This window comes from Myotis yumanensis, unplaced genomic scaffold (assembly GCF_028538775.1).
Source record: "Myotis yumanensis isolate MYYU_CA2020_CCGP unplaced genomic scaffold, mMyoYum1.0.hap1 SCAF_3, whole genome shotgun sequence".
Taxonomy (NCBI): Eukaryota; Metazoa; Chordata; class Mammalia; order Chiroptera; family Vespertilionidae; genus Myotis; species Myotis yumanensis.
The window spans coordinates 26,268,807-26,283,707 of NW_027223754.1; the positions used below are offsets into that span (position 1 = coordinate 26,268,807).

At 47.5% G+C, this 14,901-nt stretch overlaps 1 protein-coding gene and 1 pseudogene across 4 annotated transcripts in view; one reads left to right on the forward strand and one right to left on the reverse strand.

The window, feature by feature from the left end:
* IKBKB (inhibitor of nuclear factor kappa B kinase subunit beta) overlaps positions 1–14,901 on the forward strand; it is a 52,686-nt gene that overhangs the window by 9,934 nt on the left and 27,851 nt on the right. For all 4 annotated transcript variants that reach the window (XM_070408471.1, XM_070408472.1, XM_070408473.1 and 1 more), the window contains exons 3-5: positions 2,986–3,080; positions 4,015–4,132; positions 7,168–7,237. In XM_070408471.1, coding sequence (XP_070264572.1) covers positions 2,986–3,080; positions 4,015–4,132; positions 7,168–7,237 — 283 coding nt within the window. The remainder of the gene's footprint in view (positions 1–2,985; positions 3,081–4,014; positions 4,133–7,167; positions 7,238–14,901) is intronic.
* Positions 873–1,703, reverse strand: LOC139004986 (ATM interactor pseudogene; annotated as a pseudogene).

Sequence of the window (14,901 nt, forward strand, 5' to 3'; positions counted from 1 at the left end):
CTATAAGTCTGTCCATCAAAACGTCACATACTGTGTGGACACTCTCAGCAGTGTCACCTCATCTTACAGCGTGGCCCTCCAGTCTTCTCTCACTTGTAAAACGCTGCATTCCACAGCCTGAGTTTCTGTGGCGATCCCATCTGACTGGAAACAAGCATCTGTAACGGCATGTGAGAGCTGTTACTGATGAAGTTACCAGAGAACTGGGCAAAAGTGTGAGTCTGAATGCGGATGGGAAAGGAAACTGGAAACCGAATTCAAGTAAGTTTGAGAACAGACAGAGGAATTCAGAAGTTCATGATACAGAGGGCATAACATTTTGTGGGATGTAATGAAGCCTGTACATTGATTGAAAATGGTATTCTTTTGATACATTCCCTAGGTGGACTTCTACTCAAGTTCACTTGCACAACTGTACTAATTGGTTCAATAGAAACAAAATTTGCAATTTTTCAACATCTTCAGAGAGAGAGAGTCTTAGGCTCTAGGCAAAGATCAGGGATCTAATACCAAAGTATGAGAATGATACTTACGGCAGACCTGGTTATCAATGCCTAGGACCACGGGCTGCACCAAGGACTGTTGTCACCAAAGTAGGCATGTGGCTGCAGCATGGGTGAGCCTTAGAAACATGCTAAGTGAAAGATGTCATCACAAAAGACCACATACTGTATGATTCCACTTATATGAAGTGTCCAGAACAGGCAAATCTGTAGAGCCAGAAAGTAGATTGATAGTTGCCTAGAGCTGGAGGAGTTGGGGGTAAAAGGGAAGTGACTGCTGATGGATATGGGGTTTCTTTGGGGGATGATGAACATGTTCTAAATTTGATTGTGGCTTTGTTGTACTACTCTTGAGTATACCCCAAACCATTAAATTGTATATTTTAAATAGATGAGTTGTATGGTATGTGAATTATATCTCAATAGAACTGCTAAAAAAAGAGTAGGTGTGTGAGGTAACTGCATGATGGAGAGCTTAACCCCAGCAATCCTGGGATTTGGTAAAAGCAACTTCTGAGAGTATCTTAGAGGTGTTGTAAACATCTGTTTTCTGGCATTGGAGCTGTAAGGGTCAGAGATCCTGCCACCTTATTTCTGAAGCTTATAGTTTTTGTTAGTTTTAGGGTTTGGTTTATTGAGCAGTGATTCAGTGGTCTTACTAGACAACTTCTGCTTGTGTTTGGAGACTTCCATTTTTCCTTTTCTCTCTGTTCCTGCAGGGATCATGGCTAGTTTGGTAAATGTGTGTCTGTGATGCAGTTCTGCTGCCACAAGGACAGCCACATGCACACTGGGAGGTCTTGCCACGATCCTTGACATGTGTTTTTTTAAGTCCCACTCACTACCATATAATTGCTGCACTTATAAGGCTAATAATTATAAGGCTTATGATTGTTTTCAGTATGCATTTTCATAAAATGAGAAAATGGTCTGGCAGCACCTCGAGGAGGGCAGCAGTAGGATTTTGAGATGGCTTTGAAGTATTTTCTTATTGAGGGGTTACTGTACTGTCCTGTACTCTGTGGCTCTTCCCGGGTGCATACTGAGTATAGGGCTATTGGGGAGATTCTTGCTGCGTGTGCACAGAACATAGTATTGGTATAGCTTGCTCGCTGATGGCAGGACCATCTCCCAGGCTGGTGTCACCACAGCCATAGCCAGGGGCAGCTGCTTTCCCTCAGCAATCCTGGAGGCCTGCATGGAGGTGGCAGCAGCATAGTGGTGACCCCCTTGTGGTGTCTGGAACTGCCAAGGCCAGAGCCGCTGTCCCTGCTACTGCCAATGCTGCAGCCTCAGGGCCTTCCACTTTTAGTCTGTCCCCATGACCTCCTTGGTGCTGCCTAGAGCACTAAGTCAAAGGGAGGGGTGGATCCGCAGGACCCAGGCAATCAGTTAATTATTCACAAACATTTTATTACCTCTCTTCCATTCACAAAACCTCAATTGTGCTAGTTAGTAGAGAAGAGGTTAAAGTGCACGAGGATAGACAAATTTAACTAAGAGAAGAGGGAATAACCCTATGGCCCAATGGGAAATAAGTCCTTGGTAGGTATGTGCAGTGGAGGAGTTATCTGTTTAGAGGAGGGTAAGAGCCCCTTGCAGTAGGAAGACTGTAGTGCCTGTGCACCTATCAGAGCATAGACTAGAAAAGCACAGGAGTGGGACAAGTGGAGTAACCTAGCTGCAGTGTCAGATGCCTAGGGTGGAGTCGTGGGAGAATGGCAGAGAAGGCAGGTTGGAGCCAAGCTTCAGAGGACTTTAAATGCCAGGGGTACCTGCGTGACATGGGTGTGCCCCCAGGAGCGTTATTGGACACCTGCGAGGGGCTCGCTTCATGACAGTCCTGAAGTTGGGCATCTGTATTCCCATTTTAGAGATGAAAAAGCTGAGTCAGACTAAATGGTCTGCTCAAGGTCACAGAGTTAGTAAATGGCTGGGTTGTAATTTGAAATCAGTCTGTCTTCCACCTACTATACTAGGCTTGCATTCTCTCTGGAGAGAGAGACATGAAAAAGAAGAGAAACATGAGACATGAAGAGAATGTGGCGTTGACTGTTTGGTTGAGCCATATGGAAGTATCAGTTGTACAGGCCAGAATGGTCAAGATCGCAGTGTCATATGGTTTAACCTGGTGTGACAGCAGTCGGGTTCGGAGGAATGAGAAATCTCTCGGGCTGGAATGGTCAGCAGAGGTTTCAGGGAGGAGGTGGGAAGGAGCAAGGCCTCGATGTAGACTCTGGATGGATAGAAATAAGGAGAGAGAAGGGCGGGGTGAGAGGCGGGGAGGGTGGAGACCAGCCTGATGGGCTGGCAGGTGACTTGGGGATATTTACCAGTGGATACATCTGTGGGCCCCAGGAGCCGCGAGGGGATCAAGATCCATGCTTTGGGCTCTAGGGAGACAATTCCCGATTTGACCCATGAGTTTCTCTGTGGTTGTCATTGGTTGTGCTGACCCTTCCTGTGTGTGCTCTCCCTGCAGGAAACAGGTGAGCAGATCGCTATCAAGCAGTGCCGGCAGGAGCTCAGCCCCCGGAATCGAGAGCGGTGGTGCCTGGAGATCCAGATCATGAGAAGGTGAGGTCGGAGCACCAGCACACCGAGCCACTTTGACAGAGCTGCCCCTGGGGAAGATTGGGGGCGGGGAACGGGGGTGTCAAGGGTACTGCAGGAGCTGAGGGACCATGGGACATTGAGATGAAATCTGGAGGGTGCCAGCTGAACTTTGGGATCTGGAGCAATAGCCCCACCTGCTGCATATCTCAGTCCCTCAATCAGAATACCAGCCAGACTGTCCAGGTAAATGACTTGCAGAGCAGTGGTGGTTAGCGTCCAACACTGGGCCTTGTCAGGGGCTTCTGGTCAGTTTCATTTGTTATATTAAGGGCTTTAAAATAGTTATCCCAGTGAATTTCCCTTTGTCAGCAAAAAATCCTTTTCCCCCTATATTTCCAATTCCAAGATGGCATGTGACTTCCACTGCTGTGAACCTATTGCTGATATATATTCCTCCAGTGTGGAGACACGGCCTGTCAGTCCCTAGATGGATGCTGTCCTCCCAGCAGCCTCACTAAACAGGTGCCCCCTCCATGAACCTCTTAAAAAGGGGAGGCGTCACCTTGTCCGCGTGCACATACACGCACCCGGGCACACACACGCCATCGCCACCCGAGTGGCATGAGATTGGAAATCCCCTCTACTTTCTCTGCTTTTAGAAGCAGTTTCAAAGTACAATGAGGACTTGATATGGGGCACTCAAAAGAAAGTTAAGGTATACTGATGCAGTCGCAGAGCTCTTGAGTTCATGGTGCTGAACTGGGTGGATGCTAACTGACCGGGCACTGGGGTGAGTCGCCGGTTCCTGACCTCTGTCTTCCTACTTACTCCCAAGGGCACTTGGCTATTCTAGGCCTTTGTTAGAAGGCGAGCTTCGATGAGACATGGGCAGAGTGGGGAATGGGTTTGAGCCAACGCTTGGGTTCCTCCCTCACTGGTTTCTCCTCCTTCTTAGGCTCAACCACCCCAATGTGGTGGCTGCCCGGGATGTCCCCGAGGGGATGCAGAATTTGGCTCCCAATGACTTGCCCCTGCTGGCCATGGAGTACTGCCAAGGAGGGGATCTCCGAAAGGTGAGGCTTCCCGGGTGGCAGGCACAGCCTGTCTGGGCGGGAGCAGTGGGGAGACCTTTCACCTCTTTCATCATCAGGAAGCTCAGGGAGCCCCGGTGACTTCAGCGGGATTGCTTTTCCTTCTCAAATCCCCCGTCCCTGCCCCGTGTGGGGTGTGAATCAGAGGCTCTTACGAGAAAGTCAGGGAAGGGCTCACTGTACGTTCTGCACAGCGATTACTAAAACGACAAGGAAGCAATCACCAGGTCTTCAGGACGGGGAAAGACTGGACACCTTCCAAAGCAAACTTTCCCTCCCTCGGCACGTCAGGGCCACTTCAGCCCCGCATGTCAGCATCACTGCTGTCCTTATTAGGAGGGATTGCTCCCACAGACGTGGCAGCAGTGCCCTCAGGGTCCCAGAGTGGAGCAGGAAGGGGGCTGGCTCAGTAGTCAGGAAACCCAGCTGGGGTTCCAGAGCCACCACTGACTCACCTTCTGGGCTCTGCTTTCTTCCTTCTCACATTAGCTTCTCTTTACTAGAACGTGCACTTCAGGGTGGGTGATGGCAGCTCTCCCTCATCTCGGGGACAGTGGTGTGTGTCCACCTCCCCCATGTTCTCTAAAACAGCATCACACAACTTGCTTTTACACATTGCCTCAATTAACAACCCTGTGACACTGGTTAAACAGTTACGATTCCCGTGGAAAGGGTGGATATCACAGCCCAGAGAGGTTAGGTGGTGATAACCCTCACAGCTGCAGTGGCAGAGCTTGGCCACAGCCTGTGTGAACCCACATGCAGGCCACCTCTCCACCCGTGAAGCTGAATTTTGCCATATAGCAAGAGGAGAACTGAAAGCTCTGAACAAAACACTTGCTTTGTATTGAAACGTCCCTGTTAGTGCACGTGTCCCTCAGCTCTTCACTCTAGAGCAGGGGTGGAGAACATCCGGCCCAAGGGCCGTATAAGGCCCATGAAATCATGTGGTCTGGTCTTGCCAAGGCATTAAGAGTGAGTTAATTAAATGACCAAATATAGCAGGCTAGTTAAAACAAAAAATTTTTTTGTTAATCCTCACCTGAGGATATTTTTCCATTGATTTTTTTTAGAGAGAATGGAAGTGAGGGGAAAGACAGAGAGAGAGAAATGTCAGTGTGAGAGAGACACATCAATTGGTTGCTTCCCGCACGCAGGGATTAAGCCTGCAACCAAGGTACATGCCACCCTTTCAGTCGCAGGCCAATGCTGTAGCCACTGAACCAACGTGCCATCCTTCAGTCCACAGGCCGAAGCTCTACCCACTGAGCCAAACTGGCTAGGGCTAGCAGGCTGATTTTTAAGTTGATCATTTTGTATGGCCCTCGAATGATGTTATAAATATCCAAATGGCCCTTGGCAGAAAAAAGGTTCCGCAACCCTGCTTTAGAAGGAGGCCCATGACGGGGATGCCCAGGCAATTCTTCTGTCTTCACATGGCAGTTTCCTGGACCCAGCATCATGTGCTGTTCTCATTACTCTTTGGGCCCCTTCCGCCTCCTTTTTTACAAGGAAACTTTCCGTGAAGGTTGATCCGCCCCAGTAGCTTTCTCCACCCCGGGAGGTGGGCGCATCCTGGGAGTGTCACAGCAGGATGTGAGCACAGTCGCTGGCAAGACCGCAGACAGGGCACTGATAACGGATGAGAAATGGGGAACGTGACAAAGCTTTGATTTTTCCTCTTTATTTTCCTAACCTTTGACAATCATCTGATTACTAACTGCAGTTGTTTGAGGAGATAAAGCCATGTTGTAGCTGAGCAGATGGTTCTTTGAGGGCAATGTAGGAGGTAGGTGGGATGTGACCAGATTGTGGAGGGCTGGGCACAGGACTTCAGACTTGCTCTTGTAGGCGGCAAAGAGCCGGTCAGCCAGGGAAGAAGGCACACATGTCCGCGTGATTGGCCTGGCGTGGGCGCAGGGTGCTCAGGGGGAAGTGATTGCAGCCTAAGGGGCCTCTGTCCATGTTGTTACCCACAGGGTGGGGGTGGGAGAACTTGGAGGGCGGTGCTGCTGCCCAGAGTGATGGGGTTCTCGGTGTTCTCCAGATGAGGTGTCTTTCCCTCCTCTAAAAAGTTCAAAATCTACACCCTGGTCATAGCGAGACAAGCGTGGCCAGCACATGAGCAAGTGTAAAAGCCAGAACAGATTGAAAGAGTGAAGTCTGTATGCCCTGCTCAGGAAACAGGTTCTTGAACGTTCATGGTTATAAGTGTTAGTCAGTGACTGTAAACATCAATTGGGAAGTTTTGTCTCCACTGTCTTCATTTGAGGCCAATTTCCAGTAGTATATTGGGCCCCTCAATAAGCTGGGAGGGCCAGGAGGGCAAAGGGGTTAAGTGTTTGGGCTCAAGGCTCAGATACACATGGCTTCATATTCCAGCTCTGCCCTGGAATGGCTGTGTGAGCAGACAGATCGCTGGCCCCCTCCAGTCCCAGGTTCCTCACCTACGAAATGGAAATTCCACCAGTACTTCCCTCAGTGGCAGTGGGGAGGATGCAATGAGGCATGGCAGGTAAAGCTTTACCTGGCTTGTCTGTGCAGAGGTTAGCCCAGTGCCAGGCACGTAGTAAGTGCTCATTAAATATTCCCTCCTGTCATCATCACCCCACTGGCAAGGCAATGTTGGGAAGTGATCAGAGGGTGGTTTTTAGCGAGAGCCTTCCACCCTGCCTTTTGTGGGATGGTCAGGCGCAGTGGACCAATTGTGGTTGAGCTTAGACTCTGGCCTGTCTCCCTCAAAACTGCAGCGCAGGTGAGACTGAAAATCCCTCATCTTAGAATGACTCAGAGGCGCCTCAGCTACGAGTAAGTGAGCGCTTCTGGGAGTTCTCAGACTTCCTCCTTCTCCGCCTCGGGCCAGTTCCTGCCAGTCCTGCTGCCCCTGCTGCCCATCAGCCCAGGTTCCCAAAGCCCAGGGCCAGGGTCTGCACTCACATGACTGGTAAAAGCCCCTTGGGGACTTATTGGTGGTTGATGACCAGTCAGCCTGACACTTCTTTTCATCTTCTTGACAGTATCTGAACCAGTTTGAGAACTGCTGTGGCCTACGGGAAGGAGCCATCCTCACCTTGCTGAGTGACATTGGTAAATCCCAGACCTGGAAAGCAGGTCAAGCCCTCCAGGGAGAGTGTGTGGTGCCCCTGTGAGTCCTTGTGGAGCACAGCGGAGATATTTTGATCTTTACAGAGGGTTGAGGTGTGACAGACAGACAGCGTGGGGAGGTCAACAAGGGGCTAGTCAGGCAGGCGCTGAATTCAAATAGATTTCCCTTCCTTCCGGACTAAGTCATGAAGTGAATTATGATGCATATAGAGTAACAGATTTCCTTTCCCATTACAAATCTCCCCTCCCTACTTTCCTGGAATGGCCAGCGATGGAGCAGGTTGTCACTTGAATGAATCTCATCCCTTCGCAATGACTTTTTCCACTTCCACATTGGCAGCTCTTTTGCCAACCCCAGGCATAGGAAAAACCGCCCTTGTTTAGTCCTTTGGTACTGGTGGTGTCGTCAGATGAGGGTATCGGTGGCACTCTCTGAGAAGACAAGGCTGGCTTCGGGGAGAAGAGTGACCACAGACTGCAGAGGTCAGAAGCAATGCCAAGTTGACTGAGATCTAGAGTTATCCAGAGTTTATCACTGAGTGTTGCCCTGAGATTTGGGGAATGATACACCATTTTCATCCCTTTCTCACTAAAACATTTTTAAAGCTGTATTTTGTTTGCTCACACTTTATTTTATAGAAAAATGCCAAACATACAGAAAAGTTGAAAGAGCAATCCAGTGAAACCCACATACCTGTTACCTAGATTCACCAGTTGTTACCATTTTGCCACAAGCTGTGTTCTTCTAAGTCTTGGCCTGCAAGGCTAGGTAACTTCCAGTCTCTAAGACACTTTGCCTTGCTGCTGTGGGTCTGCTTCTTCCTTACTCAATGCCACTTTATACAAATATATATATTAAAAGCATAATATGCTAATTAGACTGGACAGCTGAACGACCTTCCAGATGTCATTCCAGACGTCTTTCCAGACGAAGCCATGGTGGCAGAGGCAGAGGCAGTTAGGGGTGATCAGGCAGGCAGGTGAGTGGTTAGGGGAGATCAGGCAGGCAGGCGAGCGGTTAGGGGCAATCAGGCAAGCAGACGAGTGGTTAGGGGTCATCAGGCAGGCAGGTGAGTGGTTAGGGGTGATCAGGCAGGCAAACAGGCGAGCGGTTAGGAGCCAGCGGACCCAAATTGCAAGAGGGATGTCTGACTGCCAGGTTAGGCCCGATCCCTGCATAGCAAATCTGTTCATCCTATAAACTTCTGCTTGATGTCACTGCTTTTAGGAAATCTGACCCCAAGAAGTGAGTCAAGTGCTGTTCCTATGTTTTGCTATGGCATTTTCTGCTCAGCCACATTCTAGGTCCTATCTCCACTGAAATCTGATTCACCTGTCTCCCCCACTGGACTGTAAACTCCTCAAGGGATCAGGCCTAAACTGGCAGTCGGACATCCTCTGAGGGGTCCCGGATTGTGAGAGGGTGCAGGCTGGGCTGAGGGACCACCCCCTCGTGCACGAATTTTGTGCACCAGGCCTCTTAAGATTGATCTTAAGATTGATTTTAGAGAGAGAGGAAGGGAGAGAGAAAGAAACATATGAGAGTGAAACATTGATTGGCCGCCTGCTGCACGCCCCTACCAGGGATCTAGTCCACAACCTGGGCATGTGCCCTGACTGGGAATCTAACAGGCAGCCTTTTGGTGCATAGGATGATGCCCAATTGACTGAGCCACACTGGTTGGGCACTCTATGCCACTTTTGATGGAAGGTGGGCAAGAAGGAAATGAAATGGGGCAAAGTTAAACAATGACATATTTAAGATTAAGATCCAAACAATCTGACAGAAAATTCCACCTCCTTCTTTACCCTGTGCCTTTATCTTTTGAATAGAGTTCACAATAAGGCCAATTTGACATTGCACCAATTTGATCTGACTGGGGTGGGCATCCACCACTGGCCAGACTGATTCCTTCATGCATTGGCCCCTGTGGTCCTGTCTGTCTACCTAGAGAGTCTAGTCCGTAGGTCGAGAATCTCACCTGTTTCTTTAACACCTGGCTACATGGCTCGCCCATCTACATTCTGCTCAGACATTTACATGACTGTATCTTCCCCAGTGGCCAGATCATTAATTTATTCTCTGTTGAGTTGGGTTGAAAACAGGTTAATAGGTTGGGGAATATTTTGCTCTTTATGGGCAACTTTTATTTGGTTTCTCCCTGGTTAGGGCTTCAAGTCATTTACTAAAATGTTATCCTTGCCAATATTTTTCTTTCACTCATTGTGCATTCACCAAATAGCTATTAAGAAAGTCTTAAATTATTGACTTAGGCACACATAACTGTTTACTTCCTCATATAACATTTTACTTCCTCAATCGATTCTCTAGTGATATTAATAGATATTAATAGAAATTCTTTTGGTTGTATATCCATTTACCACTGACTTGTGGAGTAGCTTTCGTATTATTTATTACCTGTTCAAGTTGTACGTGTGTGTTTAAGTTACATGTAAATCAAAATAACCAAGCGGTAAACTCCAAAGGACTTAGGTTGTTGTTCAGTTCACTTAAAGGTGAATGAATATTAAAATTCTTTAGGTCTCTGATTCCCTATCTTTCCTCTCCATGACCCCAAATTGGAGTTAATGAGGTGTTGAAGTAGTAGTGCACGAGAATTAAATTCTCAAAGGTGAAGACTGTAGTCATTGCTATGACTTATCTAGCAGCCTCTCTATAAATATTTGTCAAATGAGTGAAATAAATCCCAAGAGAAATTAAAATAAGTAAGGACCCATTAAAAAGAAAGCTACCCACATATATGTAACACTCCCAGGTCCAATACCAGCTCTTCCACTTATTGGCAGTGTGACCTTAAGCATGCTACTTAATTTTTTAAGAACATCAGTTTTATTAGCTGTGAAATGGGACCATTACTTCCCTTATTAGAATTGTTATGAAGATAAAATAAGATGATGTACATAAAGCTTCTAGCAGAATTGCAGTCACCAAGTGTTAGTTTCTTTCTCATTTCCTTTCCCCCTCTGGATTTGGGTTTAGAGCATTTCTTTCTTTTTTTTTTTTTTAAATATGTTTTATTGATTTTTTACAGAGAGGAAGGGAGAGAGATAGAGAGTTAGAAACATCGACGAGAGAGAAACATCGATCAGCTGCCTCCTGCACATCTCCTACTGGGGATGTGCCCGCAACCCAGGTACATGCCCTTGACCGGAATCGAACCTGGGACCTTTCAGTCCGCAGGCCGACGCTCTATCCACTGAGCCAAACCGGTTTCGGCTAGAGCATTTCTTTTGAAAATCTTTCATCACCCTAATATGGATGTTGACCTGGGATTGGGATCCAGTGAGCCTGGTAGGAGGTTGTCTTTGAAACTTCTCTTCCTCAGACCCATTCCTATCTCAGCCAGTTTTTGTAAGCAATTACCTCCCCTGTCTTTGTTGTGGTGATGGAGGTGGCTGATAACATTGTATTTTACTTTTATTCCCATTCCTGATTTGTGTATTCATCAAATTTATTTCTTTTGCAAGGGTGTTTTGTCACTGAGCCAGAGGTCAAAAGTTTTTCTTGGAGCTCATCTCACTTAACTGTTCTGTATTCTGAAACATTTCCTGAGCATATTTTGTTCTAGTTTGTTTCAAGCGCTGGCGCCACGTTCCCTTTGTTGGAGTTGCCACTTCTGTTCTCTGCCAGGTTGACTTCCGATAACCGGCAGAGCCACACCCTTGACTGCTGGGTCGAGATTCATTGCCTTCTCTTCTGGGTTACACCTGTGTAGCCCCCCCACCCCCATATCTTCTGTGCCACTCACCTCCCAGAGATGCCCACTCAGAGCAGCACCAAGATAACAGACACAGGTAGGGTTTTCCCAGTGAACTTTCAGTTGCCCCAGAAGATACTGCAGAGTACATGTGAGAAAAGGAGCAGATGCCTGGTGAGCACATGGTGAGCCCTGTTTCCTCCCAGGGCAGGCCAGTTAGACCATTGTTCTCTGCCGGTAAGAGATCCGGAGACAGGTGCAGGGGCAGCTAGGAATTATTTATCTTCTCACGAATATGATCCTAAAATAGCTTAAGAAGGTTGTATCTAAGTGGACTCTATTGAAGCAATCTTGCTCATTATTCTTTGGAAAACATTGACGTGTATTTCCTCCTGTCAGTAGAGGAGCAGACTCCTGGGCACTTAGGATTGAGGCACAGATTGGAGTCCCATGTCTCCACTCTCTGAGGGGTGGGGACCTACCACGCGGGCCAGCTGGGTGGGCCAGTTGTGCATTTGCCAGGGTCTCACCCAGTTTCAGATCTGACGCGGTCTTCCTCAGTTCTCCAGGTGGCTAGTTTACTGTGGTGACTGACCATCTTGTCCTCTGAGCCTTCAGGAACTTCATTCCCTGTTTTTGTGCTTCTTTCTTTGAGTCGCCATCTCTGTCCTTATTGGAACTGCTCTTAGCAGGCACCTAGTACTTCAACACTGAAGAGCAGACAGGGTTTCAAAGAGGACACAGGGCTTGAGGGAACAGAGCTGTCATTATGGAAATCAGAAAATTGGGCTCTTCATTTAGTGTTTCTCTAATTGTGGAATCATAACAAAAGAGGATCACCTGATCTCAGAAATGCAGATCATTTGTATATGAAGTATGTTGGAAAGCACAAATAACCAGGTTAATGAGTATCTATATATATATAAAAGCCCAGCCACCGAACAGCGGAACGACCAGAACGACTGGTCGACCAGTCACTATGATGCAAATGTTCCCGTCTATTCAACAGCTCAATGCAGGAGCTGCTCCCTGGTGGTCAGTACGTTCCCACAGTGGGAACGCCACTTGGCTGACCTGGATGAGCAGCTGCTCCCACAGTGGGAGCAGCCGCTAGCAGGCCCAGGGTGAGGCCGAGTCTCAGCACCTATCAAATACCTGAGACAATCCAGACTCTGGCCTGACCAGCTGATGCAGGCTCTCTAAGGTGTGTTCTAGAAAGAGTGCAAGGAGCTGGCATAGGTGGATGGCAAGAGGGGACGTGACTGTCTATACTAATAAAAGGGTAATATGCTAATTAGACCAGGTCGACCGGACATCTTTTGGTTGTCCTGCCTTTTTTCTGGACAAAGCCACAGTGGCGGGGGCCGAGGCAGAGGCAGTTAGGGGCGATCAGGCCAGCAGGCGGGAGCAGTTAGGAGCGATCAGGTCGGCAGGGGGGAGCAGTTAGGGGCGATCAGGCTGGAAGTGGAGGGCAATTAGGGGCAATTGGGCCAGCAGGTAGGTGAGCAGTTAGGAGCCAGTGGTCCTGGATTATGAAAGGGATGTCCCAGATTGGAGAGGGTGTAGGCCGGGCTGAGGGACCCTGCCCCACTCCCGGGCACAAATTTCGTGCACCGGGCCTCTAGTAATAATAATAAATGAGAAGACAATTATCTGTCAGTTCTGGCTTCTCCTCTTTCCCAGCTCTATCTCCTTGTGTGAGGACCTTTTTTAGTCTACTTATATTACTGTTTCCACTTTATGGAAAACTATGGTAACTTTCTGGGCCTACAAAAAAAATTTTAAAAATAAAAGAGGGACTTGAGCTAGGTGACCTTAGAGAAGGTCCCTTCTAACTTTAAATATTCCATTTTCATTACTCAGGTAGCTGATTTTCAGAATGGTTGCCCCAGAATGTCTTTATTTTAAATGTTTTTATTGATTTTAGAGAGAGAGGAAGGGGGAGGGAGAGAGAAGCATCAATTGGCTGCCTCCTGCATGCCTCCTACTGGGAATTGAGCCTTCAACCCAGGCATGTGGTCTGACCAGAATTGAACCAGAGACCTTTCCAGGCATTGGATGGCTCTCAACCAACTGAGCCACACGGGCCCGGGCACCCCAGAACGTCTTGATGTTCACTCCATTGTTCCATCCTGACTGCTTCCTACAGTTTCTCTCCCCTCTCCCTTACTGCATCATCTTTTGCCCAGAGCTTTGCTTGATGCATTCTTTTATTTCTGCTCCATCCTATTTGTCCCTGGACTGACCACCCACTACTTCCCAATATTTTGTCTGCTAGGTCATTCTCATGACATCTGTAGCAATTACATCTCCAAAATCTGCATGTTCAACTCCGACCTCTTTCTTACGTCACTTGTCCCACCTTCCTGCCGATTTTGAATCTCCTATTGAAAAAGTGTCCAAATCCTTTCAGCCTTCCTTTGTGTTGTATATCCCACTTTCCCTTTGTGTTCCTTCTGCCTCCATTAATTGTGTCATAGGAAATTACTATAATGACCTCCTACCTCACCTCCTTATCCCCATTTTATTAATCCGTCTTTCATTTGAAAGGACACTTTCTTTTTTATTTTATTTTATTTTATTGTTTAAAGTATTACAAATAGTAGTACATATGTCTCCTTTTTTTCCCCATTGATCTTCCCTCGGCCTCTCCTACCGCCCCCCCCCCCCCCCCCCCCGGCACATGCCCTCACCACCCCCTTTACCCCCAGTGTCTTGTGTCCATTGGTTATGCTTATATGCATGCATACAAGGGAAAGGACACTTTCTTTATAATCCATCATTAGATCAAGGCCAAACCTCTTAACCTTGCATTTCTCCCAATCCACTGTAGCCAGCTTCACATGCGCATGACTCTGAAATCCACTTTTCAATCCTGCTAGCCTTTGCACATGCTCCTCCTTTGAGAATGCTGCTCCTGCACCTCCCCAACAGCCCTGTGCCTTTTATCTTTTGCCCCTTCCAGGGGAACTGCCCTGATCCGTCACTCACCATGGTTCTCCCTCTCATGGCTTTCCTTTCCCCCTTTTGCCTACTCCACTCACTTGGTACTTGGCATCTCTGCTGCTGTTACATGATCTCTGCCTGTGCTTGACAATAAGGACTGGCTTCTGGGTTTGGGGCCTGTTGAACAGACTTCGTGCTCTAAGTGAAGAGAGCGCTTTCATTCACTGGCACATTTTCCACAGTACCTAGCAAACAGAAGACACTTTATAAGTTACTAGTTGAATGGATGAGAGAATTATTTTTCACTTTTCTCTTAGCACTTGGCATGACTGCCTCGCCACCTTGCTGGTTAGTCATAGGGACTATTTTAGCTGAGACTAAATCTTTCTCCACACGTCCGCACTTGGCCTTTTAATGTGTTTTATTTGGAAAGACCAAGTGACACCAAAATGACTGGCACATAGTAGGAACATGGTCCATTTTTATTGAGTGAACGAACATCCTGTTGCCCTTCTTACTCACTGCTAACTTAAATCACCAATTGCTGGCTGCCTTTTCAGTCTCTTCTAATCTCTGTGTTAGCCTTCTGGTCCATTTATCTTTCCATTTCTTCTCTATGGAATGTATCCCAAACAAAAATGTTCTTAAGGGAGTTTAGTAATCCCTTTGCATTTGGAGGGTGGTAAGTAGGGACTCATGGACACAACCTTTATAAACCTGTTTTTCTACAAGGAAGTCTAGCTGGTCCTATCTGTCCCCTAACTTGTGGTTTGTAAATCTGAAAAAAATATACAGGATCTGTGCTTTGGGATTCTAGGTCATCAATAAGAACTCCAGGTGTGACACACTCTTCAGTTATGTATTCATCTACCTCATGAGCTAAGGGAAAGCTGGGGTAAATACCTGGATGCCGATCCTAACAAGGATAATAGAAGGAGGCCATCGTTTTTCTGTGGCAGGTCCTTAACTTAGACTCTCTGT